At 33.2% G+C, this 22617-nt stretch overlaps 1 protein-coding gene across 2 annotated transcripts; it reads left to right on the top strand.

Annotated features, from left to right (window-relative positions):
- The first annotated feature begins 4822 nt into the window (after positions 1-4822).
- Positions 4823-19640, top strand: LOC123893769 (flowering time control protein FY). 2 transcript variants are annotated; one of them, XM_045943566.1, is made up of 18 exons: positions 4823-5265; positions 6645-6736; positions 6840-6908; positions 7355-7459; positions 9322-9417; positions 9502-9584; positions 9712-9783; positions 9867-9964; positions 10336-10395; positions 10484-10544; positions 10620-10707; positions 12440-12503; positions 13987-14065; positions 15146-15235; positions 16587-16672; positions 17389-17882; positions 18463-18690; positions 19335-19640. In XM_045943566.1, exons 1-18 carry the CDS (start codon positions 4989-4991, stop codon positions 19401-19403), a joined length of 2211 nt encoding a protein of 736 aa, XP_045799522.1. In that variant the 5' UTR covers positions 4823-4988; the 3' UTR covers positions 19404-19640. The 2 variants fall into 2 exon arrangements, with proteins under 2 accessions (XP_045799522.1, XP_045799523.1); XM_045943567.1 differs by lacking the exon at positions 4823-5265 and adding an exon at positions 5790-6132.
- The last annotated feature ends 2977 nt before the right edge of the window (positions 19641-22617 follow it).

Raw genomic sequence — 22617 nt, 5'->3', positions numbered from 1 at the left:
AATTGGTCAGAGAATTGAACGGTTCATGTATTTCTGGAAACACAAAGCAACGATTTTATACAGATTAGAGAAGAGCCATATCCATCAGAGTCAATTTTTATGGTTTTTTCCAACCAAAATAATAAAAATTTACGACATATATGTATTCCCAATTCTCAAATAAATTGTGTGAATCAAGGGGTTGTAATCATAAAGCTGCCAAATTTCAAGTAACATAAGCGTTGGACTAAGAGAATGGAATTTATTTTTTTTATAATCTAATTGTTTAAATAATTGTTATTTTATTGAAATAATAAATAAAATATTTTTATATCTTCAAAATTTTGTTTTGTGGCTTTATACAATGTAAAATCAATCCTTTACATAAAAAAGGGCATTACAGTAAATTTTGTATTATTTTGTCTGGTGCTTAATATATCAAACAAGGTACAATACAAAATTGATTGTCCTTGCATTAATCATTAAACAGAGTACAGTACAAAAAGTTGTCCTGTAACTCAGTCACTTATTCTGTATTGTTCTGTCCAGTAACTATACTTTTGCAAATCAAACGCACCCTTAGGCTTATTTTCCTTGTATCTTTCTTCTTTACCCTTATTATTGGTTTTGTTTCAGAAGTTGATGAGGTTTTTGTCTGAATACTTCACACCATTTCGCTTGATGTACTTGCTATATCTTCGAACAAATTCATCATCCATATCTTGCTCACTTGAACTACTATCTTTGTGCTCTCTACTCTTGGAATTAAAGGATGAGGCTTTGAGAGCGTTTAACCTCTTTTCTTTGTCCTTCTCGATGTGTTTTTCTTTCTTTGCCCTTTTCCTACGCTTTCCAAGGGACAGAAACGTATGATGAGCAACATATGATAATATTGATAAATGGCTAAAACCTATATAAATGATCAAAGAAATATGTACGAATGAGTCAATTAAGTCTAATCCCAGCAATTCAATCTCTCTGTCAATTTACTTAACCTTTACGGCTATTTTATTCTCTTAATTTTAGCAAACAAACATCTTTGAAACCCTTAACTTAAGATCATATTAATTGTTGAATGGCATTGATAGCTCACTAGTTCATGTGGATACGATAATACAAATACTTACTTTTGTACTTTAACATTATGCTTCTTAGGTTTATATTTCTTAACAAATTTAATGTATAAATCTTGGTTGTATGTTATGTCAAACTCATTATGAGCTAAAACTCTTATTGTTGGAATGATATGAAGTTAATAATAGTCTAATGTTATTCATGTAATATGATTGTGTGGTTTATGCATTTTTAGTTCTTATGATTTCATGATATATGTTTGAATCTAGGATTAACCAACTTAGCTAGATTGGAACACGAGTTTATTATTATTAGACATCTAGTAATAAATGAATTTTGAGAACTAATATAGTTAACTAAAGGATGAACAATGACTCTTACCTAATGACTTAGACATAAGTTAGGGTCATAGTAGGAAACAAACATGATTAAACTGAAGTGAAATGAATTAAGCCAACCTAGACATAAGAACGACTTATTTGCCATTTCATATTCTTACGTTGTCAAGATACACCTCAAGATTTAACTTTGCTCACAAATGTCATGACACCACATATCAATTACAAACATGGCCAAGTCTACCATGCACAAACGGGTAAAGTTGAATGCAACATAAGACACTTCCAACTTTGATTTCGAAACTCTTGTTAAACTTTCTTATAACTTTAAAAACCCTAAGGGCTTGATTGGTGTGCTTGATATGATAAAGTCGGGATATGATAAGAAATTGAATAAGAACATGATAAGATAATCACTTATACTATCACGTGTTTGGCGGATAAATGATAAAAAATATGATATCATTATTATTTTATCATTTCATGTGTTTGGTTTACACATGATATCGATATTAAAAATATATATATATATATATATATATATATATATATATATATATATATATATATATATATATTATATTTAAATAACAAAATTATCTTTGTGAAAAATATATAGAAATTTTTCAATTTTCTGAATATTTTAATTTTTTTGTCTTTGACACAATTTTTATATTTTTATTTGACATAAAAAAACAATACAATAAGTAATGAAATAATTTCATATAATTAAATCATTGACAAAAATATAAAACTAAACAAACAACAATTTTTTATTGGCTTAATTGCATATTTAGTCCCTTATGTTTATTTTAGGTTTCATTTTGGTCCCTTATGTTATTGATCTTAACATAAGTTTGTTATTTTCGTTAAATTTTGAGTTAATTTTTTCAAACATTTTGTTAAATTTTGAGTTATTTTCTTCTAAAATTTCCACATAGTACTCTCCTAAGTGGCCTACGTACGCAAATTCATTAGATAAGTTGATGATTTAAACAAAAAATTGACGAAAAGGACCAACTTAAAACTCTTTAAACATAAGAGACCAAATTAAAACCTAAAATAAACATAAGAGACAAAATATGCAATTAAGCATTTTTTATTATATACGAAGAATAAAAATGGGTTCATAATTCAAATCATGGTTTATTGTCAAGAAAACAAAATAATATGCTACAATTGAATAGAAAATAAAACACAAAATGAGTTTCGTTGTTTCTGCCAGATCGCCACTGTCCTCTTCATAGCACATTGTTTCCGCTCCATCCTCTTTATAGCACTTTTTTTTATATAGAAAGGCACGTTGGGTCTTTCATTATTATACTCCCTCCGTCCCAAAAAGAATGATCCAGTTGACCGAAACACGCATGCCAATGCATAACTTTGGCGACTAATATCTTTAATTGTATAATAGTAAAAATTATAAAAAATTGATATTTTGAAAATACTCATCGAGACGAATCTAACAACATCTTATATGTTAATATTTATTTTTATTTATTAGTAGAAAAATATGGTCAAAACAATATATATGAATAGTGCATATATTCAAAATGGGTCATTCTTTTTGGGACGGAGGGAGTAGTACACGTGTTAGAAAAATTAGAATCAAAGCACCGATTTGTAGTACTAGACATGATATCCATTAAAAAAAAATAGGGATAAAAACAGGTCCATAAGAGATTAGGAGAAATGGAAGGGAATATGAAGTGAAATTGCAAAAATAGAAAACACAAAAATGGTCACTTGAAGCCGTTACAGAGAGTCGAAGAAGGGTCTTTGAATAATAGAAAACATATACGTGATATTCTTATGTTATCAAGTTGCTAACCTAGCCTAAAATAAGGAATAAAATAACAAAGGGTGAATGATAAGATTAGTATCGGTTTAGTTTATCTTTTTCTGTTGCTGCACCAAACAAGAAATTTAACTAGGCTAAAAATGTTGTATCATATCCTGTCTCTGAGAGTGGTTATGATGCATAAGTTTTTTCCTGATGCACCATGCATAAATAATGAAAATTGCTTAACGCACCCCCCAAATTGCTTAGCGCCCCCCTATACTTAGCGCACCCCAGATTTTCTCGCGCGCCCCCAATTTTTTCTCCACGCACCACCCAAATTTTCTCGCGCGCCCCTCAAAACCATTTTTGTTGTGGAATGGTTTCACATTAAATGTACTTATAATGTCAAAACCATTTTTACCGTCGAATGGTTTTAGAGGGTTGTAATCCAAAACCATTCTGCTTGTGGAATGGTTTTGTGTGTTATTTATGTTGGGGGTGGGGGCGCGCTTAGCGATTTGGGGGGTGCGCTAAGCAAAATGGGGGGCGCTAAGCAATCTGGGGGCTGCGCTAAGCAATATGGGGGGTGCATTAAGCAAACTGGGGGGCGCGCTAAGCAATCTAAGTTATTTATGCATGGTGTGCATAAGCAAGGCTTATGCACCATAACTTATGTCCGTCTCTATATATGGCGCACCAAACAGGCCATACAATGTTTGGTTAGCTGTTTGCTGTATACTTGCATAAGGTCTATAGATGCAACAATACCTGCACAATTGCACCCACTGCTTAGGCTCATATACAAGTTTCAGTTTTAGTGCAAATATGTAGATAATTGTCTTATTGCTATTCTGTTTTTTCATTTATTTCACGTCTTGAGGAAGGTGGCTAAGACACAAGAACCTTTCGTTCAAGAAAGCGAGGAAGCTTTTTGAGATATACCAAGATGGCCTGAAGTGGCTTTGGATAGGTATTACTTATTGGCAGTGGCAAAGCCCGGAATAATGTTAAACCTGGATTGGGCTGAGCCCGAGCACGTACCCGGGCATGCTGGGCGGAGGATTCGACCCTACTTAGTGATACTTGAGATTCATTTTATTAGGAGGAAGTGTATAATCTTCTAAATAATATATTACTAATATAATAACTAATTTACTATTCTTAAAAGATTATATAATATAGTTTTAAATATATAAAATAAATTTTCGCAAAACATATTTTACAAAAAATACCAAGTAATTTGACCAACTATAAGACAAATTATTAGATAAAATCCAAATTCAATTGCTTTAAAAAATAAATAAATCTGAATTCAATTATTTGTTAGATTATTTTTTTTGGATATAGTCATACTTTAGAATTTCAAATTATGAGTCATTTGAAATGAGATGTTTTTTTTGGCATCAGCTCTCCAACTCTTAGTGGAAGGAGGTCTCGATAATCAAAATTCGACCGTGAAATAATTAAAATAAAATTAATAATCATTTTCATTAGGAATCGAACTGAATCTATTAGCCAATTAAACCCAATGTCTTTTATTCAAGATTTTTTTTTAATTAAAAGATTAGAGATTTTATATTTTACCAAAGGAATGAGAGAGTTAATAGTAAAAAAATATTATACAAGACAAAAACAAGCAAAATTTGATAAAACGCCGTCGTTTGCAGTTAATTTTTTTTTCTCTGTCCCTCTTTTCTTCCCGCTCCGCTTTCATCGTTCTGCCTCAGTCCCGACCAGAATTTGGGGTTTAGGGTTTTCCTCACTTTTCTCTGCAATTCCAAATCTCCATTCTTCTCACACCATAGTTCCTTACAATGATGTACAATGACCCTCATAACCCTCAGCACCAGCACCAGTTTCAACAGCAACATCAACAACAACAACAGCAACAGCAACAGCAACAACAGCAGCAACATTTTCACCATCAGCAACAACAGCCAGGTCCCGAATTCCACCGTGGACCTCCGCCGCCGATGCCTCAGCAGCCTCCGCCTATGATGCGACAGCCTTCTGCTTCGTCCACTAACCTCGCCCCTGAGTTTCACCATCCTGGACCTGGTGGTCCCCCTGGTCCTCCTCCTCATTACGATGGTTCGATTTTGATTTTGATTGTTATTTTTATTATTGTCAAGTGAATGAAATTGAATTGAATATAAGAACATATATACTTGTTTGTTTCTGTATCGATTTTTAGTTCGTATGGTTGTTTTTTGTAATTGCTTATACATTGCTCTCGTGTGTATATGTTTGTAATTTTTTATTATTTATTTATTAATTTAAAATAAATATTTGATTGATTTAGTATTGCACATACTTCATAGTATACATCCGAGAGTAGTGTCTTGATTTTTTTGGATGACTTTGTCCTATTTGATGAGTGGAGTGAAGTATTGAATTTGTTATGAACTTGATTTGAGGACAGAAAGTTTGCGATTAAATGGTTTTCAGTTAATTGGTAGACTTAGTAAGACGGATCGAGTAGATGGGATACGATTTTAGTAAGATTTGAGTCAGGAGTATTGTAGAGGTGAGCTTTGCTTTGGGTAGTGCTGTCCCACAAGTTGGATGTTTAGGTATGATGTATATAACTTACAAAATAATGGGGGTGATTAAGGGGGTGTTATTATGTGTAGAATTCAATTTGGGTGATTGAACTAGGAAAATGCTTTAGGTGTAATTTGTGATAACAAGTTATTTATCAAAACAAAGGAAAATTATTCTGGACAGGATATATGAATGGCGATGCTCTATGGTGGGAGTGAACTGTTTGGCAGTGGATTAGTGACGAGAGCAAAAGGATAAGTATTGCTGTGATGAGAATGCAGAGGTGGATTATTCTAGGGAAAGATAAGATAAGGAACGGACAGGTGTTAGGGAAAAAATTGGAGTAGCACATGCTAAGAAAACGATAGTATAAGCGTGCCTTAGATGGTTGAAGATGACCTCAAAGAGTGACAGGTTTTAACTTTTTAAGCTCCCTAAAACCCGCCGTACATGTAGTTTGTCGAATTTTTGCCATAATTTAATGCACGTGGTTTAGTAGGAGTCATGCTTTGCAACCTTATTTTCCTTGCTTAAAATAGTAATGTGTTTTTGTACAGTCCTTTGCTTATGAGTATTTTTTTCCGTAGGCATTGAGTTCAATGGACATGACAGGCTACTTTGTTGAACTTTTGCTTTTGAATACATATTTGTTTCCTCTCTTTCGGAGGATAAGCCATATTTGATTTTGCTACTTTTCCCCCCTCAATAATTATTATTTTATTTATTCAGAACAAAATTAACTTCTACCGAATGTATGAGATAGATCTTGATATGTTAGAAAAATGTCTCTGCCCTCACTTTTAGTTCAAAGCATTAATATTAATATATGTTCCTCATTTTCTATAAGCTTAGCTAAATTTGTTGAACTTTTATAGTTTGGGATATTGTGACTATTTTAATTAAATAGCGAATGGTTTTACTTACAGTTCATAATGATATCCATGGTGCAAAAAGAATGAGAAAGCTCACTCAACGGAAGGCAGTTGATTATACGAGCACAGTTGTGCGCTATATGCAGGTAATGATTACTGCTTTAATAATTGAATCACAGTTAAGTTGGAAATCTCCATCCGCGTGTATTCCCCCTTGGAAATTCATGGCTAATCTGAATCTTCCTTCAGATTCGCATGTCGCAGCGTGATTCAAGAGATAGGACAGTACTGCAACCTACGCCGGCAGCGGCGATTGATGTGAGTGAGCTTCTCTTTTGTGTTTTGCTTTCTATTTATTTAGTGTAATGAAACAACTATCAAAAACCTTAAATGTCATGTCAAGATGAGTTCACACAAATGGTTTTTATATTATATATTTTAACACGTTCTCAACACGTTCTCTCATGGAAGTGTCCCGTGCATTGATCCACCACCAACCTTTCATTGAAATTTAACTTTTTAAAACAATGGGGTTAGAAATGGTTGAACAGTAGACCACTAGTCAATGAGGCTCCAATGCCATATTAAGAACTAACTGTCCCAAAAGTTCAAGCATTTAGGTAACTGACACATGAATGCTTTTATATTGTGTCTTTAAGAATAAATATGAAAATGCTATTTTCCTCAATTCCAGTAACACAACTAGGTAATTTTTTGATATTTTTCTTTACTTATGTTATAACCTTATGCTATTTTTGGTGCAGATGTTGCCAGCAGCTGGCTATTCAGACAATCCATCCACAAGCTTTACTGCTAAATTTGTTCATACATCTCTAAATAAAAATCGATGTCCTATTAACCGTGTTCTTGTAAGTTATAATGTTATATTCAAATGTTGCGAACATGTGGTTGACATATATTTTGCTTGCTGATAATTAGTTACATTTTTACAGATATGCCAGTTGTGTTTTTTTTTTGGATCTAATCAAACACTTCTAAACAGATGCTGTTCTGTGTTTGATTTGATCTCATTATGCTTGGGAAATAAATTTATAGAGTCGTGTGTACATTAATGAGTTGGATAGGGATATGATATAACATTATGGCGGCGTTTAATCCATGTAACCGGTCCCACTTAGTGGGATAAGGCTTGGTTGTTTTTGTAGACGTAGTAGTACTTACATTGTTTTAGCTGTGTATACCTACACTAAATCTGTTGCTGATTGTTTTGCATGTCTGAAAAAAAATAGATATCCAGTTAACTTGTTTCCTAAATCCTAACTTAGATTTATTTGAACCATGCTCCCCATAAATGCATTTGTTATGGAAATTTTCCTTAATTTGGTATTATCTTTTCAGGCAAGTTGAACTTTTCATTTTGAGTGTTGAGATTTGAGTTATTTCACGCAATTCTAGTGGTTTTAGAGAATGACACATTTACTCAATATATTATCTGGTAATTTTGGTGAGAGTGTGAGGCATATTTGCTAACCAGTTTACATGGCATTTTGAAAACCAAATGTACTAGTCTAGTCTATAATTCCATGTTGTGAACAACTGGTATGCATGCAAGTTTTTGGTGCCAACTGTCAAATGCATTCCCTTGTACATCATTAGAAATAATTTGTCTATGGAGATTAGTTCACAGGGACGGTCTTCAGAAATTTCCTGAACCAAACCGAGAATACAATTACTTGTGCGTTCATGATTCTAGGATTGAGTAACATGGATTTTGTTTGATTGATGTCTCTTGGTTAGTAAAACTTCAATTATGTATTAAATGCGAGTCCTGTTGTATTCAAATAGTTACCACCGACATTTTTCCTTTCAGTTCAATTCTTGGACTGTGTTTTATAAAAATTGTTTACCTATAAAATTGGATGGTTCGGGGCAGTCTCTTTGGGAGGGTTACATCTATATTTTAAAATATATTTGATACTTAGTTTTTTTTTCAAAGAACATGATAAATGATCATATAATACTTCAATCACACTTAATTGATTTTAAAATACATTTTATAGTGTCCGTAATTTAAAAGAGAAAAGTAAGCCCTTCCCTCCCTTCCAAAACCCTTCATCCTTAGACTATTATTCCAAGTTGCAAATTGCAATGACAGAAACAACTCCTATCTAACAAAGGGAGTCTTTCTTATTGATAAGAAGTTAAAAGGAATACAGAAAGTAGGAGCAAATGCTACCAGTTAAGGTAATATCTTTGGCCACAATCCCCAAGCTATAAGCCAAAACTTAAATTAAAACACACATAACCCTCCTTTCCCTCTGAACGTGTTAACAAATTTGTTCTCACTCTTTCTCTTCTCTAACCACCTTTCCTAACCATTTTCTGTTTGAACGTTAATCTCTCCCCTACATTTAGGGATCTGCCTGCATAAGTTGATCATTAGGGCTTTGTTGGGCGCCTTCGTATAACTAATCCAATCCAATAACGCATCATGCAACCTGCCTGCTTCATTTAGCAAATTATTTGACAGATTTATACAATTTATTATTGAACATATGGTTGTGTTGTTTTATTGTATCATGTTTTTTAAGATCTTTGTACAAAATTTTATATGGTGTATTATATTGAGTTACATGATCATGTGTTTCTATAGTGTCTTGGAGTTAGTTTAGAAAGATGGTAGTTATTTATTCTTAATTAATTTAATGTGCCACTGAGTTGCATTTGACTGACTTTGTGATGCTATTCCACCTTTTATATTTCAAAAAAGTGGACTCCCACAGGTCGGCGTCTTATTACCGGCTCACAGACCGGGGAATTTACACTTTGGAATGGACAGTCTTTTAATTTTGAAATGATACTTCAGGTACATAACTTAAATGATTGCCTTGATGTTGTCATCAGTAGCTTAGGAATATAAGAAGTTAATGTTGGGATTTGAAACACGCAGGCTCATGATCAAGCAATCAGATCCATGGTCTGGAGTCACAATGACAATTGGATGGTCTCTGGGGATGATGGGGGTGCAATAAAGTAAATATTTAATTTAATATGCTGTGTGCTTTCTTATAGGCTTCATATTGCATATATTTAAGTAGATTTTATGTTTAAAGGCACATATCTAATTAGAAGTATTTATATTTGTGGGTCAACTTTCTAGGTATTGGCAGAACAACATGAATAATGTTAAAGCCAACAAATCTGCTCATAAAGAATCAGTCCGTGACTTAAGGTAGATTTTTTATTTTTAAATATTGTTTACTATTTTTTATAGCATCTTGTAGTGGAAAAGTGCTGTAACTCTTTCATAAACAGTTTCTGTAGGACAGATTTGAAGTTCTGTTCGTGTTCTGATGATACCACAGTTAAAGTTTGGGATTTTGCACGCTGTCAAGAAGAGTGTTCATTAACCGGTAATGTGCTTTGAATGGACCAAATACGTTAATGGGTTTTCTGTCTCTAATCTGGATAGACCAGATGGGAGGATGGGGTTCCTGTCTCTTATTTGTTCAGCTTATTATTATTACTTGTCTCTTGTAAATTGTTAGATTTTTGTTCAAAAGTTTTACTTCTTTCTATTTTCCATGATCATTCCTCCTGAATATCATACTTTTACTTTTATTTTGAAGTCCATCAATTTAATACGACTATGCAAATTTCTTGTAAAATTAGTTCAAAAAATTATTTTTTGAAGTCCTTGAATCTATATATTGTTTATATTTTATATTCCCCGTTTTTATGAACTAACCTTAGAGTTATTGTTGTGGCATTTGAACTCAGCCAGGCCATGGTTGGGATGTGAAGAGTGTTGACTGGCATCCAACAAAATCTCTCTTAGTATCAGGTGTTTTAAATATTTGTTTAATGAAATTTTCTGCGATTCTGAGATTGAATAATGTGAAATAATATGCAATGATATTTTTGCGATATAGGTGGAAAAGATAATCTTGTGAAACTTTGGGATGCTAAAAGCGGGAAAGAGCTTTGCTCGTTGTGAGTATTGACTTAAACGCTGATGTCTGTTGTGTAATTTCTCTGTTTATATATTCATATATTCGTATCATGCAGTCATGGACACAAAAACACTGTGCTTTGTGTGAAATGGAATCAAAATGGAAACTGGGTGTTAACGGCTTCTAAAGATCAAATAATAAAGGTTGGTAACTATCTCATCATGGTACTAATTGATAGATCCTCAGTAGACATTTGCATCTGTCTTCTATATTTTGGATGATTATCTAAGGTCCCGTTTGGGGTGGTTGTCGGTTTTTGGTTTTGAAAATCATTTTCAAAAACAAAACCTGTTCGGGTAAAATTGAGTTTTATTTGGTTTTCCATTCATTTGGAAACAGTTTATACCTAAAATCAAAATCCACAAAAATAGGTTTTTTATTGGTTTTCATTTTTTATGCGTGCCTTCATCCTCTATGTTTTCTTCCATCGTTGTCTCCCCCTTCCAACTTCCTTCATCCCTACCCCATGGTTCAGCACCGTACCTAAAGTACCGCTGCTGGCCGACACCGCCGCTGCTGTCCTTCCCTATTCTGTGTGAGGTTCCTTTCTTCCTTGTTCCTCTTTTACATTTTTTTCGCGTGCCTTCATCCTCTATTTGTTCTTCCATCGTTGTCTTGTCTCCCCCTTCCACCTTCCTTCATCCCTACCCCATGGTTCATCACCGTACCTGAATTGCTGCTGCCGGCGGCTGTCTCCGGCGCCGTCACCGTCACCGCTGCTGTCCTTCCCTATTCTGCGTGTGAGGTTCCTTTCTTCCTTGTTCCTCTTTTACATTGTTTGCGATTCAATGATTCTGGGTATAATAAGTTTCTGATTTTGGTAAATAAGACTTTGATTTTGTCTCTGTTTTTTCATTTTCCAATATTGCGCATAATAAGGAGTTGTTCTGTTTGCGGTTATGGTTCGGTTTAGTTGTGGTAAGGTAACTGGTGCTTAATGTTGAAAGGTGGTAGGGGTGTTTTGATGATATGCTGCCGCAGGTTGTCTTTTTCTGAGATTAAGTCTTGTTGCAGTGCTGTTGTTAGTTGAGTTTGTATTGATTTCTTTGGATTTGGCTTGGGTAGTTTACCTTGATCGATGGAGTGGCTTTGGGGTCTAGTGTTCTAGTTTGGAGTTTGGGTGGGGTGTGTGGCTGTGTAATTTGGTTGTTTGTTTTTGGGTCTGTGAAGCATTGTAATCTCTGTCTCTGGCTTTGTCATGCTAGTGCAATTTTGTAATCTCTTTTAATTTCAAGAAACATTGTAAACAAAATTTTCAAAATTATTTGAGTTATGAATCAGTGATAAAGAATATTAATTTGTAGGATAGTTGTGATGGATGACATTATTAGAAGCTTGGCGGATGATTTAGATGAAGAGATTCAAAATGTTGTCTCTAACTGAAATTCAAAATTCAAAACAAAATCTGATTTTGGTTTTTGAAAATTTTAGAACTCAACAAAAACTGGTTTTGGTTTTTGAAAATGTCAAAACAGAAAACAACCACGAACGGGGCCTAAGCTTTTAGGGATTTGAGTTGACTTTTATCTACTAGTTAATCTTACTGTCAACTTTCTATATTGCCGCATTCAGTTTATTCTTCACTCTCACTTCCCGCCTCTTTCTTTGACATTTGTGTCTGGCTTTTTATTTTCGATGATTATCTGACCTTTTAGAGATTTGATTGAGGTTGGATTTTCCTACCAATTAATCTCACTGTATCTTTTTTGTACTGCTGTCCTTTCATTTTATTATTGCCCTTGCAGTTTTTTTGTCAATACCTCTTTCCTCCACTTTGTTCTTTTACTTAATCCTGTTTGTTACTTTCATTTGGATTTATTATGCATTTCTCTCTCCCAGAGTTACTAATTTGTCATAAATACTATGGATTTGCAGCTTTATGACATTAGGGCAATGAAGGAGCTCGAATCATTCCGTGGACACCGGAAGGATGTTACTAGTAAGTGAACTCTTTTCTTCTTTGAATAGGAATAGTACAGTTCCTTGGTATTAGTATATCTTGTAATTAATAGTATATGATAACTGCTGATAAGATATATAAGCTCATCAGAAAAAAAATCTGACTGCGATTCTGTATATCTCGTTTGATGTCTTTTTTTACCTGGATGAGAAAAATTCCACTGTAACAGGAGCGCATAATCCTGAATTTTTGAAAATATCTGATGTATTTAGCCGAGATTAGGTTCGTAAATCTGGATTTCTGCTTTATTACTTGGTGACGAAATGCTACGAGCATGATCTAGTAAAACTGAAATGGAGTCTGAATGATGTCCGGCTTACAATTTACTTGAAGCTAGGCTTAGTTCTGATTTGAAGGAGTTGATTAGTTTGATTGCTTTTAGTTGCTGGAAGCTTCAATTCAACCTGCAGTTCTATGAATTGGGGTTCCTATTGATGTGGGAAGTGTGATTTTCAATTTAAGGCTAGGTTCATCTTAATTGTAGTACCTATTTTTTTTTTGGTGTGATTAATTTCCTAGCAAGTTATAACTATCATCGATTTACTGTGTATTTGGTACCGCGTTGAGTAAACATGTACCGCTTGTCCCGTTTATGCATTGATACGTAGCTTCAAAGCTACCACGCGGTGACACCGTGGACTCGGTGAAATCCAAACACACGTGAGTTATTAAATTTCATCAAATTGCTATAAAAAAAGCATTTTTATTAGGTCCTGATCTAAAAATTGTTAAGTGGTGTCAAAATGTAGTCTTGATCATGTTGTAATTTGTTATTTGAGTACTTGTGTCGTGGCCACTTTTTATTGTGTTGTAGCCCTTATAATTTGGAATATTAGTTCTCTGTATTTATTACATATTAATTAGTTACATTACAATAATTCTCTTGTTTTCTTTTAATGTATTGGTTGTTCAGCAGAGTGATGTGTATTGGCCACACTATTTCTAAGTAGGCAAATGGTGAAGTTTGTTATGGTAGTTCGTGTGATATTCTCTATGGCACTAGCAGAAGGCCATATTCTGCATGCATGCATGTAAAAACTCTGAACATAGTTAATGATTGAATCACTAATTTAGTCCCCAAAAATGTAGGTTGATGTCAACTTAGTCCTTGAAATTTACAAAATTTCAAAATGATCAATGAATTCGGAAGTTCTCAATCATATTAGTCCATGCCGAGCAATTTCAGAGGTTAAGTTGACCGATCCAATAGAACTGATATGATTGAAGAATGAAGATATTTATATTCAGTGATCATTTCGAAGTTTCATTAATTTCTAATTCATTAACTGCTAATGACCCTACAATTTCAGGGACTGATTGGTGGTTCACTCCAATATGTTTGTTGTGCTATTTGGTAGTGTAACATTGCTAGTTTTTTAGGGCAAATTGCCATTTTCTCCAATCCTTCTGCAAGTATTAGTGGATTATGAATTTTATGACTTATTCTTGACTCTCTTGTTAGCTTTGGCTTGGCATCCATTCCATGAAGAGTACTTTGTCAGTGGGAGTTATGATGGTTCCATCTTCCATTGGCTTGTCGGGTAAATTTGTTTCCTCACTTTGCATTGCAGTCTTCCTTTTCGCTTCGTAGTTTGGAATTTTCTTCTCTGATCATAAATAAAATTGCCACCTTGTTTTCACTTTTTTCTGCTTTCAAAGAATTATATTTGAATGTTTAAAAAAAAAAATGAATTATATTTGAAATGATGAAAATAAAAAATTTCTATTTTCACCATATCCAATACTTATTTGAAAATTGAAACCAAGATTACAATAAATAAGGCGATTTTTCTTATTATTTCTATTGAATACAAAGCAAAAACAGATAATATTTTGTCAATTCAAAGAAACTCTTGGGGACTGTTTGGATTTGGTCTTCATGTTGTGTTTTCAGTTTCCTAGCTCACTTTGTTTCTTGTTATCAAAGTTTTGTACAGGAAATAGCGAAAACAACCCCACTCTGTTTTCAAGAAAATAGTTAAACTACTAATTATCATTTTCAATGTTTCCTGCGCAAAACTTTGAAAGCAAGAAACACAATGAAAACAAAGTGACATTTTTTGTAATTAAAACCGAAAATACAAAATGTTTTAGAAATCAAATACTTTCTTTTCCTTTTGTGACATTGTCTTAAATTTTGGAGTTAGTTAAACTCAATCTTAATCCAAAAATACATTGAGAATGAACACATCATTACAAACTTTAAAATTTATATTTATCCCTAAACAAATTGGGACAAACTATCTGTAACTCTGCCAATGAATTAAACAATGTTTCTTTCCACCTTTAATAATCTCTTCTGAATTTAAGGTAATTGGGATGATATGAAAATTTTCAGCTTTTTATTTCCTGAAGATAAACTTTCTTTATATTCAGCACCAGTGAGTTTAATTTTGATTGTCCTTTTGCCTGTATGTATGATGAGAGAATGCTTCCAAAGGTAGTGTAGGTTTACACAAAAACAGCTCATCCCCTTTTCAGTCAGCATTATTGCCAAGATATTAAATAGATATTCTTAGTTTTCTCATTGGACTTGCTTAAATGATTTTTCTTCACATTTATTTATCTTATTTTGTATGTGTTGTTTTTTGTGATCATTACTTTTTTTATGTATTTTGCAGGCATGATACTCCACAAATTGAAATTTGTAAAGCTCATGATAATAATGTGTGGGATCTTGCATGGCATCCTATTGGATACCTTCTGTGCAGGTGAACAAAATTTTGCTGCTCAGTGCATAGTCCTATCCTATGCTTGCTTGTTTCCTCTCTCCGCCCTTCTTAGCTTTGTTTGCTCAATGTTTTTAGGTTTCTGTTAATTGTTTATTGTGTAGTTTATCTCTCTTTACTTTTTACCAATTGTTATCAAAGAAATTGACAGTGAAATAAACTTAAATGAAAAGAAATGGAAGAAATGCTACTAAATCACTCTATTCAATTATTAAATTCATTTGTTTATATTATTTTGAGATTTCATGCAAATCAAAAACTGAAAGTCCACAATTATTTGAAATTTGATTTACATTATTGCGTACATAATCTCACATAATTCAACGTGGGAATGATAAATTTCATTTCCTACATGAAGTTATTTATTGGTGCAAGTCTCAAGTTTGATCAAAGTTAGAGCAAAATCCAGCCAATAAAAATAACGTTGATATAAAAATTATAAATATCTAGAATGATCTGCAAACCATTGCATAAAAACTATAAAATTTGAACACTATCATTTATTGGTGCCTTCCCACTAGAATGGTGAACCACCTGTGTCAGAGCAATTTTTTTAATTGGACACCCAAATGGGGTGCCTGACACTCCGGTGTCTGATAGAATACTATAGGGTCTGGTACTTGTGATGACCCAATGATTGAGCTCAAATCATTCACACGCAGTTTCTAGAAGGTTATAGAAGCTGTTAGAATAAAAGTTAGTAAGGGATTATGAGTTAGATAGCTCTCCCTGAATTTTAGGCAACCTTCTGTTATAAAAGCAAAGGTAGAGAGATGAGTAAGGCATTATGGAAGTTATTATGAGTTTGTCAGGAGAGAAGTTCTCTCTGGATTAGGAGCTTAGCTCTGGTAGGGGTTCATAGAACTCTGGTTATCTCTTTCTTTCTGTTACCACATCCATTGTACTCACATACCATGCAACTAAATTCCATTTCTACTGTTTCATATATTCTGTTTTCTGTGGTTTCCATCAGTGGCTGATACAGGACACACCAAAAACCAGCTCTGTCCAGTTATGAAATGATGCTTCACAGTCAATTTTTCTCAGTTATGAAATGATGCGTAACTTGTGATTTTGTTTTCTGAGACCTGTGCTTAATTTGTCAATTCCTAGTTCAAAATTAATACATTGAGCACTATACATATTTATATGGTACATTTCAATCTAGTTTTAATTGTGTCTTTGAATCTTCCGATTGATGATTTGCAAAAGTTAGTTTGGCAATTGATGATTTGATAACCTCTGTAACCTAGTTAATTTATCTGTAGATATATGAAGAAAGTGATAACCAACTTCAAGTTACATGTCTTGACATTAATATTTTCTCATGCAGTGGTAGCAGTGATCATACAACAAAGTTTTGGTCTAGAAACAGGCCTGGCGACAGTGCCCGTGATAGATATAACAATGGCATGCAAGGTATGTTTTATTCTCATCAAGGGAAATGGTGCACTATGCAGTATGCTCCTTTCCGTCTTTAGTTTAAAATCTAAATCTTCTGCTGTCAATTGTTGTCATCTAATTATTGAACTTTATAGTTAGTAATCTCAGGTTGCTATTCTTGTTCAACATTTTTTGGATTATTAGCCTTTTATGGTAGAAAGAGAATGAGAGAGAGATATAGAGATAGAGATATTGAACTGAATCTTAAGGTGTCTGATTATCTAAATGTAAGAAGAATACAACACGAAATATATATAGGCGAGTGCTTAATCAACAGAACCTATAGATCTGATACAATTAGTTACAACTCCCTAAAAGTTAAGATGACTACCAGTTTGCATAAAAAAAAAGATAACTACCAGCTGTACATTCACTTTACATTATGTAGCAGTTAAGCTAACTCCCAACCGTTCATTCTGTTTACAGAAGTATGTATTAGACTAGTAGTACTAGTATGTATGTATCGTTGCTACTCAATACTATACTCCAATATGGATAATGCATATCCATATAAGTGCTCTCTTTCAGTATTTAATTATTCTTTAAACTTGGGCTATAGTTTATAATATTTAAAAATCCTTCATTGTATGCTGAACAGAGTTTGGATGGTAGTTCTTTAGTTAGAAACATTGCCTATAACCAAAAGCAATTAACAAATTATTTGACATTTTTTGAATATTTTCATCACTCAGGATATCCGGAGCAAAATCCTGTTGCTGGTCGTGTGGGTGGTAATTTTGCAATGCCTGAAGGCCCGACAACTCCAGGACCATTTGCCCCCCCTGGCCTGACTCGAAATGAGGGTACCATTCCAGGTGTTGGAGTTGCAATGCCCTTATCTATTCCTTCGCTTGATGGGCCTCAAGGGGAGCAGAAACAGCCCCATCCTGGTGCAATGGGTGCTCCTCCTCTTCCCCCAGGTCCACATCCCTCTCTTCTTAACCCCAACCAACAACAACCATTCCAACAGAATCCACAGCAGATTCCACAACATCAACACCAGTCACTACCACAACAGATGGGTTCTTTGCCTATGCCTCCAAATATGCCACAGCTACAGCACCCTTCCCATTCTCCTATGCTCCCTCACCAACATTTACCCCGCCCTCCCCCCCAAATGCCACTTGGAATGCCAGGATCTTTACCAGCGCCTACATCTCATCCAATGTCAATCCCAGGACCTATGGTATGTGTACAAAGATCTTTTATTCTGATTTTTATATTTACTTCCATCGTAAAATTATCTGGAGGCAGTTCCTACCTCAAGTGTTAGATTTTTTTAGTATTGTATTTGTGGCGGTTTGCTTGGGTCTAGATGTTGGGTGTTTTGGTTGATCTATTCTTGCAAGATTAGCATGATATAATGCATATTTCGACAGTATCTGATAAATGTAACTGGAAATCTTTTGGAAGGAAGTTAGAGAATATCCATGTGCTTAGCCACTGTTAAAATTAAGATGCTTTAATTTCTCCTTATTTTTGCATCTCATTATGTTTTCTTTAAAATATAAGGTGAGTGTTATATCTTGCATATTGAACAGTTACATACTCTTTACACAATTGAAAAATGTCAGCCATCTCTTTCACACCATCATGTAATGAATTTAGTAAGTTTTTGCTTAATTTGTTCAGAGGGTCTCTGTATAATGCATTAATGCTTGCTAATCAAATAATTATATGGCCTGTGTATGAAATGCTTGGTTGATAAGGTATCTCTAATTACGAAATGCACATTTAACCGAACCAATTAACCTTTTGTCCTCCAGGGGATGCAAGGTTCAATGAATCAGATGGGTCCTCCAATGCCACAAGGTCATTATGGGGGCATGAATCAAATGCATTCAGGATCCTTGCCTACAAGTGTTGGACCACCTCTGGGAGGTTTTCCAAACAACATGCAAGGGCCACCAAATACCAGTTATCCTCAAGGTGCTCCATTTAACCGACCACAAGGTGGACAAATGCCCATGATGCAAGGGTATAATCCTTACCAGGTAAGATAATATGTTGCTTTTCACAACATGCTAGTAAGTTCAGTTGCTTGTAAGTTGAAACTTATTTTGATTTTGATCCTCTTCTTTTACCATTTGTCTCATTTCCTTACTGTTGAAGGGGTCTGAGTTTACTTTCATATACTCCATCCATCCCACAATGAGTGACCCATTTGATCATTTCACACAAATTAAGAAAAGTGTATAAATGAAAGAGAGACAATAATATTTTTACAAAAGTACCCTTGTCAAGTATTGGTGGGTTTATTACAATAAATGCGAAGTGGAATATTTGAACTGGGAGTGATGCAAGGAGTAATAATTAGAGGTTAGAATTGGAAAAAAGTAATTAATATTGCATTGAAAATTGAAATGGGTCATTCATTTTGGGACAAATTATTTACACAAACGGCCCACTTATTGTGAGACTGCTTGTGGGACGGAGGGGGTAGTTTCCTGAGTGTTACTATTGTATTATACTACTATATCAAAAAATGTTTACTATGCTGACCTAATTTGTGATATATGTTATATGTAGACTCCATTATATTACATGATATTTATCGTTTCATGATTAATTGATTTGTTGTTGGAAGTTGAAGGTCCAATTTTGAAGGGAACTGATTCTTTGTTTACATATACTGCAGTCTGGAAATCAACCCGGGATGCCTCCGAACGCACAACCAGGCGGACCACACTCTCAAATGCCTCAATAAAATAAAGAAATTGCTTTCTTTGTTTGTAGTTGCCATTTAAGCTCGTTTGGTCCCTTTATATACATTTTTTAAGTTTTAATCTGCGTTGGAATTTTTTGTCATGGGAAACTTTCTTGTGATTCTAATTATTTTTATTTTTTCCCTTTGAATGTAAGAGGTTTCATACTTTAGTTCAGGTTTATAGCGATCAAGACATACTTCCATTGTTTAAGTTAAGTTCGATTGTTTGATTCTGTATCTGCTTTTGCAAAAAAAAAAAGATAGGCAAAATTGCTTCACCCGTCCTATAACTTTATTTATATATATTAAGATTCAAACAGTTACATAGTTTTTCTCTTTCAAATTGGTCCGTAAAAGTTATAAAAATTTCATGACGTGTTATGTTTTGGGAATTCTAATTCAAATCACACTAAGAATAAGGGCGTGTGGAACAAAATCAATGACAATCAAACTAAACCATTCAATTCAAGCAATAATAGAAAGTAATCTAAAGTAGGGTGGGTAATTCAACTTATTTGAGTTAAGGGTTTAAGGAGTTCAGGTGTAAAAGGTCCTGGATTCTGATGAAGGAGAAATTTTTTAATATTAACAATTAATAATTGATTTTGGCTATTAAAAAAATAAAATAAAGTAATCTATACGAAAAAAAATTCACACCCGATCCAAAGAACAAAATAAAGAGAATTTTAAATTTGTTTTAGAAAACTATTTTTAAGAATGGGTAGTACGATTCTTCCTCTTTATGTTAGGCTGGCCTACTCCCTTTTATTAAGGTAGAGAATTAAAAAAAAAAGGTAGTAGATGTAAAAAAAAGGAGAATTACAATAATAAAAATCTCCACCCTATCTTTTATTCACTTACTTCTTCTTTTACTTTTTTTTTTCCTATTTTTTCCTTGAGTTTGTTACTACTGTTGGCTTTGTGTTGCTTTGAGATGTTTGATTTTATTTTTAAACTAACTTGCTATTTCCCTCTCACATAGAAACTAAGATGGGAGTGAGTTTGAAAGCAATGTGGAACGAAGATATTGTTCAATGGATTATAAATTTTCGATACTAGATTTAAGTTTTCCATCTATTTTAATTTTAAGGATTAATTACACTTTTAGCCTCTTATGTTTATTTTAGGTTTTAAGTTGATCACTTATCTTATAAAAGTTTCAAGTTAGTTTCCTTATCTTTTCTGCAAGTTTCAAGTTGGTCCCTCCCGTCAAATTTTTCACAATTACCGTTAAATTTGGACACGTGTCATCTTTCCAAGTGTGATTTTTGTTTGCCACGTGTCTAAATTTAACGGTAATATTGAAAAATTTGATGGGAGGGACCAACATGAAACCAACAGAAAAGATAAGGGACCAACTTGAAACTTTTAAAAGATAAGAGACCAACTTAAAATCTAAAATAAAGATAAGAGACCAAATATGCAATTAAGCCTAATTTTAATTAAAAAATTAAATAATACTAGTAGTAATAATAATAATAAACTTGCCATGTCATCAGATTCCAATGTAAAATTAAATGAGAGATGAATGTTATTACAGGGATAAAATTAAATAAAAACAACAATTTTACATCTAACCATGTATATTATTTATAGTAGTATTATATTTTGTATAAATTTTTAATAGGATTGAAAATGAGTCGAGTCGAACTCTTATGAGCTCGACTCGATTCAATAAATGTTGGTTCTACTCGAAACTTAGTTTGAGTTCGATACGAAATCATTTTTTGGTTTGTTTAAATTTTACGAACAATTCAGTACTTATAAGAAATAAATGGGTCCAATAATATTGGAGAACTGGTTCGAATTGAAGCCTGTAATATGGTTACAGAAAAATAAAACAGTAAAATAATATTTGGTTTGATTAGAAAACCATCCATTGAGTTATAAGAATTGCATGTTAGTATTTGACTTTAGGTTAATCTCAACCACCCAATTTTATTAATATATATTAGTATTTATTTGATCAAAATTTAGTCTAAGGGTTCCGATGCATGCAGGGACGGATCCAGACCTGATATATTGGTGTGGCTAAAAAAATTACGTTCACGAGCTTTATAGTTAACAACAAAATCACGCTTGCAGATTAGCTGAAGAAGTAGTTTTATCTCTAGAAAACACATAAAAAAATAACAAAATAACGAACAAAGAAATCATATTTGTAGTTGTAGAGTTGAGAGAAAAGTAAAAGAATAAAATTTTATATGTTATTGAGATCAATTAAAATTATTAGTGTTCAATAAAAGCGTATAAACCTTTATTGTTGGTGAATTTCAATAACATATCAAATGATTTTAAATTTCTATAGAATTTTACATGAATCATCTAGATGATACGAATTTTAAATTTAACGATAAATTTCTTTAAATTTTATACTCATTAAAATGTTACCGGTATAATTTAATTTCTCTAATATGTATATAATATATATATTGATCACTCCTTTATAAAAAGAAATTACCACAACTTATTCTTGATTCTTTGTAGTTAACTAGCAACAAAGCAATTTCCTTGTAAAAAAAAAAAAATTAAAAGCCAAAAAACAACCCATAGGACTTGAACTCAGGTCCCTAAAGTAAATGGGGCACTACTTGACCACTTAGCCAAAAACATCTTTGTGATAATATTAGTAGTTATTCGTATTTATCCAATAATTCTGGTGTGGCTATAGCCACATTCAGCCCCTACATGGATCCGTCCCTGGATGCATGATAGATGCATATAACAAGAGACATTATATGATAAGATAAGAAAATAAATTACTAATTCATTCATTTAAAATATATAAAATTGAAATTTAGTAAAATATAATTAAAAAAAGAATTTGATATTAAATAATACATAGGAACTCTAGAAGAAATATCTGAAATTCCTAAAATTGTAATTAAGATTGTTAGCAAGAAGAGAACAGGGCACCTGTGGCCTGCCTAATGTGCAAGTCTCCCACCATTGGAGTAACTATTGCATGTTGGCTGTTGGTGCATGTAGCAGAAAGAAACTTTTTTACAAAGGTCAATGGGTGGTTCTTCAAAACCATCATATCATATGGGTCCTAAAAGCTGAGTAGAGGGCAAGGAAACTTCACTTGCATGAAAGGTAAGTAAATGGGTCCACACTTTGCACCAAAGTTTCAAACTCCACAACACACTTTTTCAATATTTCAACAAATTAATAATTTTTTCATTAATACTCTCTTCGGTCATTATTATAAAAA

The sequence above is a fragment of the Trifolium pratense genome, linkage group LG7 (genome assembly GCF_020283565.1).
Source record: "Trifolium pratense cultivar HEN17-A07 linkage group LG7, ARS_RC_1.1, whole genome shotgun sequence".
Classification (NCBI taxonomy): domain Eukaryota; kingdom Viridiplantae; phylum Streptophyta; class Magnoliopsida; order Fabales; family Fabaceae; genus Trifolium; species Trifolium pratense.
This window is presented reverse-complemented; position numbering and strand designations above follow the sequence as displayed.